General features: G+C 44.2%; 1 protein-coding gene across 2 annotated transcripts in view; it reads right to left on the bottom strand.

Moving 5' to 3' along the window:
• CFAP36 (cilia and flagella associated protein 36) overlaps positions 1 to 17979 on the bottom strand; it is a 48531-nt gene extending 30552 nt beyond the window's left edge. Inside the window, exons 1-2 of one of the 2 annotated variants that reach the window (XM_089686546.1) lie at positions 17764 to 17979; positions 5679 to 5743 (exon numbers count right to left, since the gene is read on the bottom strand). In XM_089686546.1, the coding sequence (XP_089542672.1) occupies positions 5679 to 5743; positions 17764 to 17866 (168 nt within the window). In that variant the 5' untranslated portion in view covers positions 17867 to 17979. The remainder of the gene's footprint in view (positions 1 to 5678; positions 5744 to 17763) is intronic. The other variant, XM_089686545.1, reaches the window with a different exon arrangement.
• Between the last annotated feature and the right edge of the window lie 4582 nt (positions 17980 to 22561).

Raw genomic sequence — 22561 nt, 5'->3', positions numbered from 1 at the left:
CACTGATGTGCGCTAATGAGGCTCCAGTGATGGGCACTGATAGGCTGCACTGATGGACACTGATAGGTGGCACTGGTAGGTGGCACTGATGGGCATTGACAGGCATCACTGATGGGCACTGAAAGGCAGCACTGACACATGGCACTGATATATGGCACTGTTAGGCGGCACTGATGGATGACACTGAAAGACAGCTCAGATGGGCACTGATATGTGGCATTGATGTGCACTGGTATGCGGCACTGATAGGCACTGGCACGTGGCACTGATGGACTTTGACAGGTGGCACTGCTGGGGCTACACTGATCATCAGTGCCCTGATGATCAGTGTACATGTCCCCTCTGCGCAAAGCCGATTACCGGCTCTCCTCTCCTCTCGAGCTATCAGCGTGACAGCTCGAGAAAAGAGAAATGCTGATAACCGGCATTTCCTTGTTTACATGTGATCAGCTGTGATTGGACACAGCTGACCACATGACCGAGCCGACATCTTCAGCTCTTTCCGTGATCGGTGATCCGCTGTGTCCGAGGGACACAGCGCACCGCCGATCGCCGTGTTGCGCGCTCCCCAAGCATGCGCGGTGAGAATGGGAGCACGTCAAATGACATCCTCTCAGAACAAGAGAACCACCTTGCACCCGTCATTGGACTATATGGCGGGCAGGAGGTGGTTAAGGGAGTTGTTGGCAGAGACGATCTGACCAATCATCTGGTTTAAGGGATGAGTGCTGGGAGGTCACCCCGTTTATGACCAAGTCCAAAATACAGTTTTATACTAATATTAATATCTACCACTATGTACAGGTTGCATTCTGGAAACTGGTAGATTATTGTTCAGTACTATATTTCATATCCAGGGATACCAAACACAGTATTTCAGATGGGTCTGTCACCCAGGAGATAGGAGACTGCTTTCTTCCCTTTCGATGTGCTAGCTTAGTCATGTATGACCTTGATTTGTTTGGCTTGATATTCCCCATTTGAATATATATTTAATATTAATGTGTCTTGGTCCTGTAGGATTTTATGAATTGTATGTGGATTTTGTTAAGTTGTGAATTCGGCAGATGTCTCAGAGAGGTCACACCTGGCTTCTTTCTTGATAGACGTTTTATGGCTTGCTATGTATTCCTAGAGCTTTAATTGCCCTACACATCATGTGTGACAGAAGGATGGATTTTGTCATTGTTTTACGATAGGTTAGAGCAGGGGTGTCCAAACTTTTTTCAAAGAGGGCCAGATTGGATGAAGTGAACATGGTGGAGGGCCGAACATTTTTCCAAACATTCTTTGAACCATTACAATTAAATGCAAATAAATTATTTTATGCCAAGTTAATTGCAAACGACATACTTTTCATTTCATAACATTAAGATCAACTGACAGCTGAGTTTTCACAATGTATTGAAAATAAATAAAAAAAAAAATAAAAAAAAAAATAAAAAACTTACCTGCACTAATGTGAAGGGTGAAAAAGGTAGCTGGAGCTGAAGTCTCTGCTCGGCAGCCGGGAGGGGAAGAGAAACACACTTCACGCTGGAAGCCCAGCCCTGACGTCACCGCCCTCTGTCGCTCCCAGCGCGGCGCAGTCACGCATGCGCACTGCTCTCAAACAGAAGACTGTCTGCCACAGAAGGGAGGGCCGTGAGACAGCCGCATTTACACAGACCAGGGAGAACGTGCCGCAGTCAGGCATGCGCACTGCTTCTGCTCTCAAGCAGAAGACTGTCTGCCAATGAAGGGAGGGCCGTGGAAGGGCCACATAACACAGAGTAGGGAGGGCTGTTGGAGGGCCGTATTAAACCGACCCGCGGGCCGGACTTTGGACATGCCTGGGTTAGAGGAAAGTGTTTTTTATGGTCTGTTAAAACAGGCATCATGCAGGCCTCAATTAGTTTACAGCTCTGACCAAGGCCTGCGTGCTGGTGTCTGATGTCCCTAGGTTGAGATGACAGATTCTTCTGAAGTGTGTTAAACGTGTTTCAGGGAAAGTCACCACAGTGGAACTTTGACTAGGATCCTAAGGACCTGATGATGGCGCACACGTGCCCCTTCCTGCTGTGATTCTAGAAGACACTGCTTATTCTAAAGTGAATTTACAATAATGCAACTGGGGCTTGTGACAATAAAAACACTTAACCCACCAGATACAGCACCCCACCATACAAAACTGTAATCCAGCATTTAGCAGCTATCACAGCCCAGACAGCAAAAACGTGCAGCACTAAAGCAGGAGCCAGACTGCCACTTGTCACCACACACCTATCAAGGACTCACGTACCCAAAAGGATAGCCTGCTCTGTGTCGCTTCTAGCAGACTCACAGGAGCCCCACATGCAAGACATTAATCACCTAAGTAAGATGCTACCCACAGCTTCTGGCTGCATCTGCGCATGCCATGTGCACTCCTGTCATGCGCACCTGCAAAGAAAACCATTACAGCACATGTGGGGCATTCAGCGAGCGGGCCTGGACTACTGCAGCCTTTCACTGGAAACAATAAGAAATGGTTATAAACCTTATAATTCAACCTTTAAATGGTGTCTGAATGTACCAAAACCACCATCCAGATTAAATCATTGCGCCTATGTATATAAATGTTGGTATTAAAATAGGTGCTGCTATTATATATCCACTAAATTAATAACCACACTTTGTGATAAATAAGTAAATCAATAAATAAAAAACACAAATAATAGCACAACCCACACCTCAAAATTTGATTAAATTAATTAAATAAATCAATGAATTGAATAAATATTATTAATTAAATTAATCCACCACCGTGCATGTGCACAAATAATATATCATTAATTAAATAATTATATAAACCCTCATAAAGTCCATTCACAAAAGTCCATATATATTCCAATATGATCCTCAATAAATGAAGTTATGGTATCTTCCTTCACCAATGTGACATTCAGTGCTTTAACACCCCATCAAAATACACTTACCAGATACTGGTGAAAAACCAGCATATCTGTATATAACCAGCACTCCACCACTGAGTTCCAGCTTATGGATATCCGTAATACTCCACAGTAACCATGTAGGTAAAAGAGACAATCGCCACAGTGCAAATAATGTTTTCAGATTTATTCCAATTAATTCCCCCCTTAAAACTGCACTCACAATGAACAGTAATAAAACAGCATTTGTTCCTATGACGAAAACGCTTTAGGGTGTGGCTATCCGGTGACGTCACCATGCACGCCATGCATTCTCGGCTCCGGACCACGTGATCGCAACAACGCCATCTTGGTTGCAGGCAGGCTGGTGAGACGCTGGATAGAGAGCTCTTTACTCTTGTGTAACAAACACTGTTTTATTACTATTCATTGTGAGTGCGGTTTTAAGGGGGGGATTAATTGGAATAAATCTGAAAACGTTATTTGCACTATGGCGATTGTCTTTTTTACCTACATGGTTACTGTGGCGTATTACTGTTAAGGACCTGCCGGCGGTAGCCTCTAGCGTTCCACAGACCGGAATTCCGCAAGGAGCGGAATCTAAGCCCCGACCTGCTTGTTCACCAGAGCCCCTGATGGTAGGGATGGACTTGGAGAAGGCCGAAACCAGGTCGCGGCCCCTGGGTGCACCCAGCTGTGGTAGAAGCACTACCGGAGGTGTATAGCAGGTGACAGCCTGATGTAAGGAGGTAGAGAGAGCGGAGTCGGGCAGGCCGGGTCGGTAGAGGCAGAATGGTACAAAAACAGTAGACAGAAGGATAAACTGGTCACAAGCCGGGTTCGGTAACAGGAGATCAAAACGTACAGGATTAGACAGGAGAATGGTCAGACAAGCCAGGGATCAAAGCAGGAGACAGTCAGCAAATCAAGGTCAGGCAGGGTCGGCAACAAGGCAATCTAATTCAGAAAACACAGGATACAGGTAAGACCATACGGCAACTAGAGGATAGACCTGCAGACCAAAAAGGGATTTGTGAAAAGAGATTCACAGAAAAGCAGCTACATTATGAACAGAATGCGATACTCAGAAAAATTTCCAAAAATTATGCTTTATTACACATTAATGATTGACACTCGGGCAATCGCCCTGGTTTACCATCACCCCAGTATGAGACAATACATACAGACCTAAAACCATTAAACCATTAGAGCATAGACCTGACCTGTTTAAATAGGGTGCCCTGATTGGTGCCAGGCATGCGTCCGCGATTGCGAGTGCGCATGTGCAACCGCCGCTGCCGTCGCGGGTGTCAGGTCCTAATGCTCATACGCTAGTGTGGCCCGGCATACCGCGCATATGCAGACCCGTGCACCGCGGAAAGATCTGGGGTCCCTGACAATTACGGATATCCATAAGCTGGAACTCAGTGGTGGAGTGCTGGTTATATACAGATATGCTGGTTTTTCACCAGTATCTGGTGAGTGTGTATTTTGATGGGGTGTTAAAGCACTGAATGTCACATTGGTGAAGGAAGATACCATAACTTCATTTATAGAGGATCATATTGGAATATATTTGGACTTTTGTGAATGGACTTTATGAGGGTTTATACAATTATTTAATTAATGATATATTATTTGTGCACATGCACGATGGTGGATTAATTTAATTATATTTATTTATTCAATTCATTGATTTATTTATTTAATTAATTTAATCAAAATTTGAGGTGTGGGTTGCGCTATTATTTGTGTTTTTTATTTATTGATTTACTTATTTATTACAAAGTGTGGTTATTAATAAGAAATGGTTACCTCCAACAGGAATTCCCCAAACATGCCAAAAGACAAAACCAAATAGGAACACATACACAGTACAGATATAGTGCTCCCGATGACCTCTAATGACAAAAAGTGACAAGACAAAGATTGTGGATACCTGGCCCTGCCAAGCTGTCATTGCTGTGGCTGCATAGGCAGTATTTCGCTTTGCATAAGATCATAAAAAGGCTCCTAAGCGTAGCCAAATCCTCTGTTTGCCCTAAGGAAATTAAGGTTTTAAAAGATACATCCTTCTTTCCTTTGGTTATCTCTTTCTTTTCAAAGAGAAAAAAAGAAAAGGGCAAATTTACCAATCCCGCCGCAAGACTCCACTCACCCATTAGGGTGGATCTTCTCACTTAAGGACCTTCAAGGAAAATGTCTCCCTATGTTTCTGGCATCCACTCCCTTGGACCTGTAAAACAACTTGCTGGAAGAACCCCTTGGTAATTTAGTAAAAATGCACAGGGATCTGTAATGCAGGGAACAGCGCCAAAAAAGTTGAATGACAGGCAAAACCTCATTGAGTCCTCCGTCTTCCATCCGAGGCTCGTGTACCATTGATTTTAGCGTACAGCCATCCAAATGGATCTGATTAACTAGTTCCTTGATCCCTATTAGAACCATTTTTCAGACCAAACAACATTCTCATAGAGAACTGAACTTCAGTGACCATCACCTTCCAGACCTTGGCGTTAAAACTGAGGTACTTCCTGTGCAGGAGGGGTCCCGTGATGTACAATAAAGAAATGAATATTGCCTGGCTTTGAACATTTCAGCACTGAGCCATTTCTATAGATTCTGCTGCACTAAGAGTATAGTTTTCTCAACACTCCCTTCAGATATCTGGTTACATTGGAGGTCACTAATCAGCAGTTTTCATTATTGATATGGGATTCTGTTACGATATATTGCATGCCTCTTTTAGCAACAGAATTTGCTTACCAGTTCTTTATACTCATTGTGTATCTCTGTGTATGATAACTTATTTTCTTCATCATCATCAAAAACTGCAAAAAGAAAAAAAAAACAAAAACAATTTATAATGCAGAATTGGAACTACTAAATAGATGTCTCCAAGTCGTTAACACAGATTACTATGGTAAAGAGCTAAACATACAGAACATCCTACTATACAAGATTTTCAAATCCAGAGGCTTAGTAGAACAACCTACTGCCCAGGTTTAGCAGAAGACTGAACAGCCATAATACAGATTTTCTCCTTTTAGCAGAAATAAAGAGAAATGTTAATATTATTGATACGCTCATAATTTGGTGTTCAATGGAGAAGACAAAATGTTGATAATTCTAGACTTGAATAGACTTGGAGATACCTCACTGGTGGGGCAAACTATTAGGGCCCATGCACACTGGGCATAAAAAAATGCTGGAAAAAAAAAAAACCTTCAGAACATTTTTTGAGAAGAGCTTTCAGGCAGAAAACATGCTTGACGCTCACAAACGTGGAATTTAGGAACATTCGGCAGTTTCAAGTGTACATTAACAAATGAGCAGAGGGGAATGTTTTGTAAAAAAACGCTTGTAAAAGCAAATGCCCATAAGGTCTTGTGCAATATGAGCCACCATGAACATTTTTATGCCGCTTTTTTCTGCCCCTGGTGTGCATGGTCCCTTAAGTCCTCATGTACATGGGACATTTTTACAGCGGCTGTTTTTGGCTTTTGATGTTTTTTTTCTACAGCCAGTAAACCCCCAGCATGTTATCCTATGTGTCCATGTACACATAGACTGTAATCAACGTTTTTTGGCTGGAAAAAAACCCAGGACTAGAGGGTTTCTAGAGGAGTTTTTTAGCTGGAAAAACACTGAGGTTGCAAAATGTGGTACAATTCTGCAAACCGGCGTTTTTGGATGTTTTTTTGACCAAAAAAAACATTTTTTAAAATAAAAAATGCTAAAAACGCAAACACGGGAAAATGCAGCTAAACGTGGCTAAATGCTAATGCAAAACGCTAAAAAAAAGCTGAAAACCTTGTGATCTTAACATGACTTTACACAGCTAACGTTACCAGCGTTATCAAAACACCCCGTGTGCATGGAGCCTAAAGGATCCTCACACACTTTGCAACTTTTTCTCATTTTCTTACTTCAGAAGGAATATGTTTAACTACTTCCCGCCCGCCCACAGTACATTTACTGTGGGTGGGCGGCACGGGCAGGATGAATCGTGTACATATACGTCGTACAGCCTGTTTCGGGATAGGGGCACGCATCTGCTGCTAAGCCCCGCTGTCACTGGCTACAGCAGGATTTTGTCAGCAGGTCCTGACCAATGAGTTATGGCTGAGACCTGCTGATCACCTGTAGCCAGTCACAGCACAGAGCCCTGTGTTTACAAACACACAGGGCTCTGTACACAGATCAACAATCTGGCTGTTTCTTCTCCCTGCAATGCAGGGAGAAAAACTGCCAGATCTGTAAGTCAAAGCAGCCCATATTACACACATCCACTTGTTAGGCGCACAGTTAACCCTTTAATTGCCCCTTGATGTCAACCCCTTTACAGCCAGTGTGATTAATACAGTGTACAGTATTAGCACTGATCACTGTATAAAGCTGGCATACATTATACAATTTTCTTATTTAATTTCCTTTAGATTTATCTTCAACTGTGTAGTGCAAGGGCCTGCCTGATTGCATACAAATTGAAAGTGTTTAGGTTTGACCTCATATTATATGGTTTTGGTAAATCTAAAGGAAAACTGAACAAGAAAATTGTATAATATATGGCCAGCCTTAGTGTCACTACTGATGTCAGTGTCAGTTAGTGTCCTTCCTAGCCAGCATCAGACTGCCCACCATACTATTACAGTCCCACTATAAAAGTCGCTGATCACCGCCATTAGTAGTATTAGTAGTAAGTAGCATTAAAGCTGCTTAAATTCCAATATATACCACAGTTTGTAGACACTACAACATTCACATAAACCAGTTAATACATTATCGTGATTTTATTTTACCAAAGACATGTAGCAGAATACATTTTGGCCTAAATATATAAAGAAATTAGATTTTTTTACTTTTTTATATTGGATATGTCTTTATAACAAAAAGTAATATATATATATATATATTTTTTTTTTAAATGTTCTTTTTTCGTTTATATATTATAAAATAAAAACTCAGTGGTGACCAAATACCGCCAAAAGAAAGTTCTATTTGTGGGAAAAAATGATATAAATTTAATTTGGGTAGTGTTGCATGACCGAGCAATTGTGGGTTAATCCTCTGCATTGTGTGCAAATGCGGTTTTATCCTGTCTTCTCTGATCCTCCCCTTTTTCCAGTGCCCCTCTCTTAACTCCTGATAAGACATATTGTGTGGAGTCACTCTGCACATGCACAGTTTGGTGTGTATTGCTAGAGAGGTTTTTTTTTTCTTGGGAAAGTGCATGTTATCAGCACAGGGCCAATCAGCACTGTCCAGACAGAGGTCAGGGGTTCTACATCCTCTTAGAGCAAAATGAAATCTCCTCCTGCAAGCTTTAACCCGTGCTCTGATGGACACTGATAGAAGTCACAAGACTGCTATATACTGCTGATGAAAAAAGGAATTTAGCACTTTAAATAAAAAGCTGAATAAATTGGCCTTCTGTATAATAAGAAAGAATTCACCACTCCTAAAAAGACTGATGTATGGTATTACCAAGTTCCTGTATGCTTTATTCTATGTTCACTGCTAATCTGTTTGAGATTGTATCCTGTGGTTGCGACCTTGCGTTCTCCGTCATTGCAGTGGTAGGTGGACAGAGAACGAGATGTCCAATCTGAATGCATGCAGATTAGTGTCAGTGGGTGGAAGCTATAACATCTGCCATAGGCAGGAACAAGATTTCTTTGCCAGTAGTAAGATCAGTGTGTATACAGTACAAATGGCTAAATTGAGCTTTCGTTCTGTGGTATTTAATTGCCTGTGCATTTTTTTTTTTTTTTTTTTTTTTTTTAATTTTCAAAAATCTAATTTTGTCATAAATTTAGGCCAAAACGTATTCTGCTACATCTTTGCTTAAAAAAATCCCAATACGTGTAGATTAATTGGTTTACGTGAAAGTTATAGCGTTTACAAATGGCGGTATAGATACTGGAATTTTTTTTTTTTTTTAAGTATTTTTACTAGTAATGGCAGCGATCAGCAACTTAGCGTGTGACTGCGGTGGACATTCTGACATGGGGGGAACTGACTTAGTGTCACTGACATCCCCAGTGACACCAATATAGTGATCAGTGCTAAGAAAAAAGCACTGACACTGTACTAATGGCACTAGGCAGGAAGGTGTTTTATACTATGGGACAGTGTCTGTGTGCTTCACTGTAAGACCACTGCTTTGGGTGGCTGTGCACAGCCATCCAAAGCAGTGTGCCCGAGGAGACAGAGAGAACTGTTAGTAAACATAACAGTTCTCCTCCCCATCAGAGATGCTCGATAAACACTGGGTGCCAGCGAGTAATCACCGGTCGGGACTGCCCCCTACCCAGAAATGCTAAATCACATATATACACACATGTGATTTTGCGCACCCATGCCGCCCTGTAGCAATATTTCTGCTATAGGGCGGTCGGGAAGCAGTTAAAATATAACTAAAAGCAAAACTTTTTATTTTTAGTTTTGGATAGAGTGGAGTGAGATTAGAACACCTGCAGTGTTTATTGCTGAATGTGCCACAGTTAAGGAGATTCATCGTCTCTATCCTGTTTACCATTATCATGGAAAATTAAATTAAATCCCAAATTTGGAGTTATCCCTAGAAAAGTAACAGAGGTTCAATCTTCCACTGGGGACACTATTTCTGGTGACACAGGGGTCCCCAAGGAATTCCTTTAATTTGCAGAGATTATGCTCACTTCCTGTTTGGCTATGGGACGGCAAGTGAAGGAAAAGCTCTGCAATAGGACACAGATGGCGAAAAAAAAAAAAAAATCTGACAGGGCTAATAAACCTCCTTTACTCTATCCAAAATGTAAAAAAAAAAAAATAGATAAAAAACGTTTTGCCTATAGTTGTACTTTTGAACAAAAATAATAAATGCACATTTTTTGCTGGTAAAAAAAATTTGTATATTATTTTTGTCCAAAAGGAGCCTGCAAAGCATGGCACCACCAATCAGAAACTGCAAAATAATACAGGAGATAGTCAGAAACTGCAAACAGGATACAGGAGATGGTCAGAAACTGCAGACAGGATACAGGAGATGGTCAGGAACTGCAGACAGGATACAGGAGATGGTTAGAGTCTGTGGGCATAGTAAAGGAGACTGTCAGAGACTATGGACAGGATACAGGAGACTATGGACACAATACAGGAGATGGTCAGATTGCGTACAGATTACAAAAGATGGACAGAGATTGCAGACAGGATACGGTCAGAGACTGAACAGGATACAGGAGACGGTCAGAGACTGCGAACAGGATACTGGATGTAGTCAGCCAAGCCCGCCCGTCCCACTCGAGCCCTGTCGAGACCACAACCCCCCTACCTGAGCACTGCCGAGCCCCAAAACTAATTTCCAAAATTTTTTTAAGGACAAAAACACTCTTTTCAGCAAGTGTTTAAAACACATTTTACTCTTCAGAAAAAAAAACAAATTGATGTCCTCTTCACACCTTAGAAGAGTCAAGATAACAATGTTGCAAGTCTCCACTCCCAATTGTTATTTTATAACATTTGATTTACAGCCCTCCATAATGATTAACCCCACTCTGCTCTGAAAAGGTTTAGTTTTTACTTGCAGGTAAAGCCAGTTGCAGTTCTAAAGTAACAATCACCCCAATCCTGAGGGCTCTGAAGACATAGTATCAGTCAAACCACCCCCAAGCACTTTTGAGCCAGCCCCTCCCGCCCGAGCACTTCCAAGCCTGCCCCTCCCGCCAAACACTGCTGAGCCGCCCCCCCTGTCCAAGTACTGCCGAGACCACCCTACCATCCCCTCTGCCTGGGGGCGATGCTGCCCCCTGAAAAATGCTGCCCAAGGCAAATGCCTTGTTTGCCTCGCGGCAGATAAGCCCCTGCCTTAGATTGCGGGTGTGCAGGAGCTGCGGGGCTCTAGTTGCATGGAGGATCAGAGGATAGGGTAAGTATATCCCCTTTTTTTGCTCCCCTAGACAAAAACAAAAACTAACCTTTAAAGTGTGGGCACAAGCCCACTGTAAGGGATGATTTTTATTTGCCCGGGGTTGGGGTTTAAAGCGGAACTGAAGTCGAAAAGAAATAAAATTACAACCAGGCAGCTCTTTATTGCAGAAGATATGCTATGTGTCTTCTGTAATAAAACAAACCTACCTGCCTTTTAGTAGGTAGATTAGCTTGGGCTACCTCCATACTCATTGCTAGCCGAACCCATGTTCTTTTTTTTTTTTGTTGCTACAATGAGTTGCAGACTAGGTCATAGATGCCTCTTTGTTTATGTGAGCTGCCCATGTAAGCAATGAGATGGCAATGATCTGGCCCCAGGTCACTGGCGTAAAAAAGGAGGGTGAGTTTGGCTACAGAGGAGGAGGGAGCGCAAACTCATCTCCACCTACACTCTTCCATTGATGCTCATGCCAATGGGCAGCAAAGCCAGCTCAGCATACATTCCTGTGTTAGCATGAATGACACACGTGCAGGAGTCATGTCATGTTATCCCTGTCAGCCAAGAGGCTGAAATCCTGACACCCAGAAAAAAATGCATTAAAGGATAAGCTCACCTTTGGGAACATGTAACATGTTCCCAATGCTGCAGCCGCTGGCCCCCCCGTGACAAAAGTATGCTCACACAAGACATCACTTTTTAAAAAGAACACATGCATGTGGGGCTCCGCCCACACGGCCATGTCATTCATTCAGTGTTCTGTGAATGAATGAACTACAAGTCCCGACAGCCTTAGTGGCTGTCGGTTCATAGTTCTCAATTAACTACCACAGCGCTATAGATCACCGTGGTAGTTCATTGATTCTTCCGGTCAGTATACCTGCTTGACTGTACATCCCGTACAGGAAACCAGATATACTGACAGGTCTGACAAGCGATCGCTGGTGCAATGCTTTACAGGCTCCTGCAACCAAAACGTTCACATGGCCAAAAACATTTTAGAGAACATATTACACTTTTTCTTTTTTTTTCTAGTACAAATGTTCCTGCATAATGATCAGTAAACACTTGCATAAAAGGGTCATTTTTTTCTGTTTTTTTTTCCCCCAATACCTGCATCTGGCATACAAGTATACATAGGTCCTCAGATGCAGATTTTTTGGATTTTGTGTTACAGATAGGGAATGCAGTGCATGCTGATGCATCTGTGTGAATGTCTCCATTGAAAACAATGCAGCTGCATTCAGATCTGTAAATAAAAAAAGTCTGAAAATGTGTTTTTTAAGGCTGTGTGAATGAGACCTAAGGGTACTTGCACATGGTACTGATGTATGATCATAAGGCTCCTGGCAGAAATTTCCTTTGTAAGGCTTTCTTCACACAGCTGTAAAAATAAAACACAAAACAAAAAACACATTTACAAGCTTTTTTTTCCATTTCATTCTCAATGAAGACATTTACACAGGTGCGCAAGCATGCAGCGCATTCAGATCCATAACACAAAATTAGTGATGCACCGAAATTTCGGCAACCTCACCGCCATCCACCACCGCCCGCCCACTGCTGCCACCACCGCCCGCCCACTGCTGCCACCACCGCCCGCCCACTGCTGCCACCACCGCTTGTTAGTTTTCAGCCTTACCTGAGAAACCATCCGAGCACTGGGCATAAAGATTAGTGATGGAAAGATGGCTTCCATTCATCTCTATGCCCTTGGAGGACCGGAGTGATGTCACTTCTGGTTCCGCCCTTTTTTTTTTTTCTTTAAATCACAAGATCAATGCTTTTTTTTGATCCAATGCTTTACATTGCAGAGGAGAGATATGGGGTCAATAAGACCCCATATCTGTCCATAAAAAGGACCGGTCACCAATTATTTCTATCAAAAGGGATGCATGCATTTCTTGTGATAAGAATAAAACTGGACAGTACAAAAAATAAAAACATTAAATAAATGTAAAAAAAAAAAAAGTTTAAAGTGCCCCCATCCCCCCCATGTTTGCACGTAGTGGTGAATGCATACACAGGCCATGCACACATATGTAAATGGTGTTCAAACCACACACGTGAGGTATCGCCACGAACGCTGGAGCAAAAGCAATAATTCTCGCACTGGACCTCCTCTAACTTTACACTGCTAACCTGTAGAATTTTTTAAAGCATCACCTATGGAGATTTTTAAGTACCGCAGTTTCACGCTATTCCATGAGCGTGCACAATTTTACTGGGTATCTAGTTACTCGCCGTAAAATCCTCTTTCATATTTTACAAAAAATTGGATTTGTTTTTTTTAATCAAAGTGTATTTTTTTCCAATAAATATATATTAATTTTTAAAAATTGTTTGGTTTTCGGCCAAGTTCATTTTGAATTTTCGTTTTTAGCACCAGAATTTTCATTTTGGTGCATTACTACACAGAATCCAAACTTCTGCGTCTGGGGACATACGTTTACACGTATGATTAATGCAGATATTGGTAAAAAAAGAAAAAGAACAATTTTACTCAGGTATTTACTGATAAGTACGCTGGAAGGTTTTTGTGCTACAACAGGGGTCTCCAAACAGGGGCCAGCTTACTGTCCTTGAGACTTTTGGGCGGCCAGACTGTGGCCAGTGGGAGCACAAATTGTTCTGGCATCAGTGGGAGTAAACAGTGTCTCATCGTCGGTATTATGCGGGAGGAATAGTACCCCATCATTGGTGTCAGTGGGAAGAATCGGTGGCAGGAATTATGCCCTTTTGGTGTCAGTGGGCACAATAGTATCTCCTATCAGTGGGAGGAAGTGTGTCCCAAAGGCCAGATAAAGGCAAGCAAAGGGCCACATCCAACCCCTAGGCTGCCATTTGGAGATAACTGAGCTAGAAAAAACAAACATTTAAAAGATAAGTAAAATCTTTATGCCTATGTGAATGTTGCCTGCAAACGTGACGATGGGCTGTATAACAAATGCCAAAGCTGTGCATTTTTTAAGGCATGTACATAAAAATTCTTCTACCTTTTCTTGGATTGTGTTATACACATGCATGTGCGCATATCTGTGTGTAAAATACTGTCCAGAAATGCAGACTTTTGTATATTGATCTATATGCAGCACAAGTTTACGCACCAGTGTGTACAGGCCTATTAGGCCTCCTGCAAACTATTGATGTATGAGCTTCAGACATTGCTGGCTGAAAGAAACACGAGGATGGGCTATATACCACTTGCGTGTATTTGCGAATTTGCACACACAAGCAGCAAGCATGGCATTTGTGCATATTTGTGAGTATACACACAAAAATATTCCCAGCAACTCAGAGTTCTGTATTTTTTTTTTTCTTTTTACTGATCAATCCGCAACACATTTATGTGCCTGTGTGTACAGGCACATTGAAAACAATGCGCTGCCTTTAGATCACTTGAATAAAATTACCTGAATGTCTTAAAATGTGCTGTATTTAGGCATCCAAGTACAAGAGGCCTAAACCTAGGTTCACACACCTACCTACCTGCAGAGAAAAACTCAGATGTGTGGCGGTACTATTAATCCTAATGATACCCCCACACACTTGAAACTGCACTATGTGGTTTCTCTGTGGCCGCATTTTCTGAAAAGGTGTGGGGACCTTTTTCCTGTGTTTTCAGTGGGCAGAGAAGCCCATTTAAAGTGGTTGTAAAGACTCAAGGTTTTTTACCATCATGCATTCTATGCAAGAAGGTAAAAAACCTTCCCTGCGCAGCATCCCCTTCAGCCTCCCCTAATACTCACCTAAGCCCCCTCTCAATCCAGCAATGTGCACTGGAGTCTTGACTATCCCGGGACTCCCTCTCCTCATTGACTGAGACAGAAGTTGGAGCCACTGCTGTCAATCACAGCCAGTGAGCCAATGAGAAGAGAGAGTGGGTGGGGACAAGCCACAGCTCCATGTGTGAATGGACACAAGGAAGAGCAGGTTCCCCCATAGCGGACACCCGACAGGAGGGAGGGGCCAGGAGCGCCAGCGGGGGACCCAAGGAGGATCCGGGCTGCTCTCTGCAAATCACACAGCAGGAAAGTATAACATGTTTCTTATATCTGGAGTTTGCATGTTCTCCCTGTGACTGTGTGGGTTTCCTCCGGGTACTCCGGTTTCCTCCAACACTCCAAAGACATGCTGGTAGGTTTATTGGCTCCTGTCTAAATTGGCCCTAGTATGTGTATGTATGAATGTAAGTTAGGGACTTTAGATTGTACACCCCTTGAGGGTTAGGGACTGATGTGAATGTACAAAAAATATGTGTAAAGTGCTGCGTAAATTGATGGTGCTATATAAGTACTTGAAATAAATAAATATTTAAAAAGAAAAAAAAAGCCTTTAGAATCACTTTAAATGAATGGGCTGCTGTGTGGGAGCAAACACGGCCATGGGGCAACTGCATAGACATGAACCATGCCTAAGGCCTGGCTCACATCTAGGCAGTTTGCTTTTGACCCATTTCTGCAGTGCGTTTTTGACGCTTTTTAAAAAACTTTTGGCCAACTTGTTGTTGGGCAGATAAAATATAACGTATAAAAAAAAATGCACTGTATGCTTTTCTGCAGCATCTCCATTGAAGTCTATTGAACCAAAAGCTCACCGTTTTGCATTTAAAAAAAAGTCCCTGACCCTTTCCAAAAACGCAGAGGCTGAAAAAAGCATAGATGTGAATGTGTCCCACAGGAAACCATGTTAAATGAACTGTAATGTGTTTTTGCAAAAAGCACCAAAAAACAAAAACAAAAAAAAAACACATAGGTGTGAACCAGGCCTAAGTCTTTGTACAAGCTGGACGCTTTTTTTCTGCCTCTAAACACCTCTACATGTTAGTCAATGTGTCCGTTCACACACAGGCATTTACAGGAAGAAGAAAGAAAAACTGCAATCAGAACAAACGATTTATGCGACTAAGTGCCCGCCCACACTGGGTGCAACTTGGCATTCGATTTTCATGGGAAGTCACACCCTATTGTCCGCAATTACAGCAGTCATATCGGTGCGGTTCCAACTTGGTCTGAGCCGCATCGATTTCTAAAGTAGTACATGCACTACTTTTGGTGCGATTTGCATAGACATCTGTGTCAGATGTCTTGCAAATTGCACCTCATATGGGCATGTCATGCAACTTCCAATTTGTACGACTTCACTGTAAGTCACATGATTTCAAAGTCGGGATCGGTGTGTCCGGGGTGTAAACACGCGTTAACACTACTAGAGCATCGATTCATTTCAATGACCCCTCCCCATTATTTTCATTTAATCCCCTTATTAATTCTCTGTCCCTCAGATTCAATCCCTGAATGTCCTCCGTGTCACTCTGCCAAATGTCCAAATTCCAATACTGTGGCTTCCCCCCTCCCGGCCAGCTGGCTGCATGTCCTCAACTGCCCTAAATCATTCCCTGCACCAGTCCCTCTGATGTCCCGGGTGGGGGGTCCAGTGTCATCCTGGCCCCCTCACTGTGTCCCCTGTCTCCAGCCGGATTCCTCTCTGTGGTCCAGTGACTCCCCCTCCACCTCTCATCCTGCTAACGTGGGATGAGAGGTGCAGCTTTCACCACCCCTGCCACTATCTTCTCCCTCCCCGGTTGCGGCCAGAGAGGAGAAGGTGGCGAGACTCACACCTCTCCGCGGACAGGAGTGAGCCTCCCACCAGGATGTTACGGGCTATGGCGTCTCGCTGACACCACCTCAGCCCTGTCATCTGCAGCGCGGGCACGGGAAGTTCCCGCGCTTGCGAATGTCCCTGGACAAAGGCCGCACTCACGATAGGAGTGGCCCCTGTCCAGGAGGCGTGCCTCGTTGCCAGGCAACAAGGCACGCCAGCTCTGGCCCGCCCTGGTTACCTAGATGACCAGGTAGCATCCCGCATCAGCTTAAGAAGCTGATGCCGGGCACTTCAGTCAGTTGTTCACCACTGCGCCAGCCACTGAAGGAGCCCAGATGCAGCGGGACCTTTGTGGCCAGACTCTGCAGACCCCCCCAGCCAAACGGGGGAACCGCACCCACGCCTACCTAAGACCCCCAGCGCAGGGAAGCGATTGCCTGCTAGCAGCCCGAGACCCCCAGTCCAGGGGAGGGATTGCCTGCCAGCTGTCAGAGACCCCACCCGAGGGGAGAGATTGCCTGCTAGCTGCCCAAGACCCCCAGTCTAGGGGAGAGATTGCGAGATTGCCTGCCAGCTGCCCGAGACCCTCAGTCCAGGGGAGAGATTACCTGCTAGCTGCCCGAGACCCCCAGCACAGGGGAGAGATTACCTGCTAGCTGCCCGAGACCCCCAGCACAGGGGAGAGATTACCTGCCAGCTGCCTGAGGACTCAGCCCAAAAGGGGAGACCACCCGCATGATCCGGACTCCAACAGGTACCTGTGTTCCACTTTCTATCCCTAGGAGACCAGGCACCATGTTGGATCCGTGAGTATATGCACTCTCCCTGTTTTACCTGAACTGTTCCTGTACTGACCCCCCACACTGTTGGATACAATTGCTACAGAGACTCTTCCTTGGCTTTTGAGGTTGGACTAGAAGTGTGTTGGCCCCTCCTGGCTACCCTTTACTAGCGAATTCACCCTCCCCGCAAATCCCTCTATTGCGTGACTGTCATCTGTTTGTCTCAATAAAGCTTTGTGCGTTTCCCATCTACTCTGTGTGTTCTGTCCTGCCTACCCTCCGTCACAGTTACTTTTACACGCGTCTAGCGGTTTTTTTCTGCCAAAACGCTGTCAGAAGGAAGGCGTCTAGGCGCAAAGTCCAAACATCCAATGTGCATGAGGCAGAACCCTGAACAAGCAGTGAAGCCAGAGGATGAGGAATATGAAATGTGACTGTTTTGGATGGAAATCTCTGGATCTCCTATCAGTCTCTCCCATAGTCCTCCGCACTGATTGATTGTGGGCCGCACAGCATTGTGGGAAATGTGCGATGAGGCGCGCTCCCTTCCCGTTACCTGAGCATTTCTGTTCTATAAAGTCGGTGAGCGGCCCCGTCCACAGCGGCCACTTCAAAAAAGCCAGCACACTGTCCAGCACCCACTCCGCATCCTCCGCCATTGCGGCCGCCTCTCTGCTCCTCCAGCTGTGTAGCGAGCCCGGATGGAACGGGAACGCGCAAGGAGGTCAGGGCGAAATGCGTTTCCGTAGCAACCAACGTCATGGCGATGTGTAGTATACAGCCGGGGTCACGCCCCCTGCACAATCACTGCCCGCCCACTCCACTGTGGGTTGTAGCTGCTCTCCTCCCGGGGTATGGCGGACCGGGACTGGTCCTGGGAGAGAATGTGGAGATGGGGGGCAGTGCACTCAGGTGTCAGGGGCCAAACTACGAATCAGGGGTCCCCAAACCAAATTGTTAATGGAGCCTGCTCTGTAGTCCTTGGCAGTGACCAGTCCTGGGCTGGGGTGTGTGGGGAGGGGACTGAACTCAGGTGTGGGAGCCCCCCAGGAAGTGGTCACCTGCAGGGGCCAATCATCTGTGGGTGAGCTGGACATATAAATGTCTGTGATATACATGCGACTGCGGGGCTGGTATGTTGGAGCTCATCACTATGGTCATACTTCTGCGTGTTGCCAGCGATGCGGGTTTCGCGTGTTTTTGATGCATTTTCGAAGTTTTTTTGGGGGGGGGTTTTAGCCAGTAGGAAAGTATTGAGGCTACTTTGATGTGACATTGGCTGGGTGCCACTTTGGTGTGACTTTGGCTGGGTGCGACTCTGATGCAACATTGGCTGGGTGCAACTTTCATGTGACTTTGGCTAGATGCGGCTTTTATGTGACTTTGGCTGGGTGCGGCTTTTATGTGACTTTGGCTAGGCGCGACTTTGGCTAGGTGTGACTTTGATGCAACATTGGCTGGGTGCAACTTTGATGTGACATAGGCTGGGCACGACTTTGATGTGACATAGGCTGGGCGCGACTTTTATGTGACTTTGGCTAGGCGTGACTTTGGCTGGGCGTGACTTTGATGCTCCTTTGGCTGGGCGCAACTTTGATGCGACATTGGCTGGGCGCGACTTTGATGCGACATTGGCTGGGCGCGACTTTGATGCGACATTGGCTGGGCGCGACTTTGATGCGACATTGGCTGGGCGCGACTTTGATACGACATTGGCTGAGCGCAACTTTGATGCGCCTTTGGCTTGGCGCGACTTTGATGCGCCTTTGGCTGGGCGCGACTTTGATGCGACATTGGCTGGGCGTGACTTTGATGCGCCTTTGGCTGGGCGCGACTTTGATACGACATTGGCTGGGCGCGACTTTGATGCGACATTGGCTGGGTGCGACTTTGGCTCGGTGTGACATGGCTGTCTCTTTGGCTGCAACTTTGATGCTACTTGAGTGCCATAGATTGTAAAGTTGCATCAAAGTCACACTACATGAACAGAACTGTCATACTTTCCTGTTAGCAGAAAAAAAAAAAGTTGGCTCAAAGTCACCCCCATCCAAAGTTGCATCAAAGTCAATACGTTCCTACTAGCAAAAAAAAAAGCAAAAACACACTACATGTGTTTTTGCTGCATGTCCATTGAAGTCTATTGAACTCAAAATGCATCATGTTGCGTTTAAAAAAACAAAAAGTGCCTGAGTCCCATAGGAAACCATGTTAAATGGACTGTAGTGTGTTACTGCAAAATGCACTTAAAAAACGCATAGATGTGAACCAGGCTTAAGGGCACGTTCACACCTGCGGCACTCTCTGAAGACCGATGCTTGTTCAGATCACTGTTCAGAATGCATTTGACATTGACAGGCGGTGGGGAGGCGTCCTATCCTCACCACTTTAACACCTTGATCCCTGCACTTGCCTGACACAGATGCAAGGTGCTTGCAGACACTGGCCCCATTCACTTCAATGTGTCATGTTCAGTGGGCGCTATCCCCACCAAAAGCAACAGGGGGCAATATTCCTGCTGTGAAGCAAAAAAAAGGGAGGAGTAAAAATGAGGCTCAACTATGGGATTTTACCACCAACCCCCGCCCCCCCAACCTCATGTGTGAAGGAGCCCTACCTGAGACAATAGCTGGAATTGTCCTTAGAGCTTTGTTTATTCTAGAATCCTCAGTATGTGACCTCCATAATCTCTGTTTTAAAGTGGGAAGAAACCCATCGATTTAACAATTTAAAAAAACAGTTACATTTCAGGTGTGTCGGGAATGCTAACTGTCACAGTTGCTTGTGCTGTCATAACTGATCACGTGCAGTACCATGGCACAGTTGCACATCAAACAGAGGCTAAGCTGATGGCGGTTGCAGCACGGCCCCCGTCTCATAGCTCTTACAATGCCTCTTTAGACCCCAATCCCTATGTCCCTTCTTTGGAGCAACGGGGTAAATCTGTGTAGCTAAATGCAGAGCGGGGGAATGCAGCGCCAGCACCTCCAGCACTGAATGTATGTAATGACAACGGGTGCTGGGATGTGCTGGAGGGTCTATTGTTGCTGGCTGCTAGGGGACCTATTGTCTCCAGGGAGATCTATTGTTGCTGGGGGGGGGTTAGTTGTTGCTGGGAGAGAAAGTGGGAGTGTGTTTTTTGCTGGAGGATCTATTGATGCTGGGAGATCTATTGTTGCTGGGAGATCTATTGTGGGGGGTCTATTGTTGCTGGAGGGGGAACCAGTTGTGGATTGGGGGTATTTTGCTGCAGGAGGAGCTGTTTTTCTAGAGGGAGATCTATTTTTACTGGCAGAGGATCTATGGTTGTTGGAGGGGGTTATTATTGCTGGCTGCAGGGTATCTACGGGATGGTATCAAAACGTTTTGAGACTAGTTTTGTAACATGTCAACAGATGGCAGTACAAGGCTGCATGCACCATCACAGGGAGCACCGACCTTCATAAGTCAGCATGCCACTTAAAGCACCTCAAGCAACCCATTGCAGCATTGTCGTAACCTTGCAAATCATGTCAAACATCTCTGTGGCAGATTTGCCCGGTTTCACCCAGAATTTCAAGTTTGCTCTTTGTTCTAACTTGCTGTCCATAATAAAATTGCTGACGTGGTAACTCACATGTTCAGAATAGCACCAGCTGCACAGGTCCCGATGTACAGAGGATGATGTCTTTTGGCAAACTGACCTATGAAGGTTGGTGCCTCCTGTGACTGTGCAGCCTTGTATAATATACGAGTTTAACTTCTTGAATTGAAATACTGAAATTAAGGAACTTTTTGATGATATTCTGATTTATTGAGATGCACCTGTATATGCAGTGTCATGAAAGTGGGTCTTCTTCTGTGGGCTGCATTTATGTGCTCCTGTGTTTGTGCTGAGTGAACGCTTCACAGTGTGCTCCCAGCACAGAGACTGAGCTCTCACTGAGAGTCCTGTGTCTCAGCTTTAGGATTGGGAACAAGGTGGGCCAGTCCCTGATCACCTGACTACTGTGATGGTCTCTGGCTATCATAGTGATCAGTCACTGTACAGGCTGCCCCTGTGTTTTTTCTCCTCTTGAATATTTTTTTCCTTGCTAGAGGAGAAAAATGTAAACAAAAGTGCACTATTGTTTCTGGGCCCTACTATGGGTACAAACATTGAAGAACACACATACAGTTAGGGCCATGTATATTTGGACACAGGCACAATTGTTTTTTTGAGATATTTACCAAAACATATTCAAGCTATAGTTATATAATGGATATGGGCTGAAAGTGCACACTCAGGTTTAATTTGAGTGTATGTACATCCAAATTGGAGGAAGGGTTCAGGAATTACAGCTCTTAAAGAGTTTTCCAAAAAATATATATTCATTTTTAAAAACTGCACGTTTCGGTTTTCGGACAAGCACATTTTGAATTTTCGGTTTCGGCACCAGAATTTTCATTTCGGTGCACCACTATTAAAAAATATATGAAAAATATTTTTAAAAATACATTTTCAAATATATGTCTTTGAAAATACATTAAATCTACATTTGTGGAATGCATTTACAAATATTTGTAAAAAGGTATGTGAAAATGACTTTTTTATATGTTAAAAAAAATCTGAAAAATATATTTAAAAAATATATATTTCTAATATATGCCATTAGAAGATATATTTAAATTAAACATTTTTAGAATACATATTAACCATTAGCCGCCCGGCCTATAGCCATTTGGCAGCCGCAAAAATGGTTTAGCTTTCCGGGGTGTACGCCGTTTGGCATCCGCCCGCACATGCGCAGTTTGCACGGTTGCAGAGCCGAGCAGCGGCGCGATCTGTCACCGGCCGTGTACCTCGGACACGGCCGATGACAGATCTGAGTACCGGCCCCCGTTGCCGGTACCATGTGACCTGCTGTGAACAATCACAGCAGGTCACATGACAGTTGTATACAATGGATGGCTTCATTCATGCCATTCATTGTATACTAGTGCCTAGCTATGAATGGTCACAGCAGGTCACATGCACATGTCATGTGATTAGCTGTGGCCAATTCACAGCTAAGCACAAAAAAAAAAAAACCTGAATGGTTGTAAATGCTTGCTTATAGCAAAGTAATTCTTTGCTATAAGCAAATTGTGTAAAAAAAAAAAAAAAATACTGATCACTTCCCCAAAGTAGTACAATGTTACTATGGTAACTTGGACATAGTGAAATATGAAAAAAAATCTTAAAGAAAATAAGAAAAATGTAATAAAAAATAATAAAAAAATATATATATATATATTTTTTTTTCATACTGTCACCAGTCAGTGTCCCTGTTCACCGCCATGCCAGTTATATGATGACGCTGTACTGCACTGGTGACAGTATGTAAAAAAAAAAAATA

This window comes from Staurois parvus, unplaced genomic scaffold (assembly GCF_062004578.1).
Source record: "Staurois parvus isolate SC_StPar_1 unplaced genomic scaffold, SC_StPar_1.0 ptg000401l, whole genome shotgun sequence".
Classification (NCBI taxonomy): domain Eukaryota; kingdom Metazoa; phylum Chordata; class Amphibia; order Anura; family Ranidae; genus Staurois; species Staurois parvus.
This window is presented reverse-complemented; position numbering and strand designations above follow the sequence as displayed.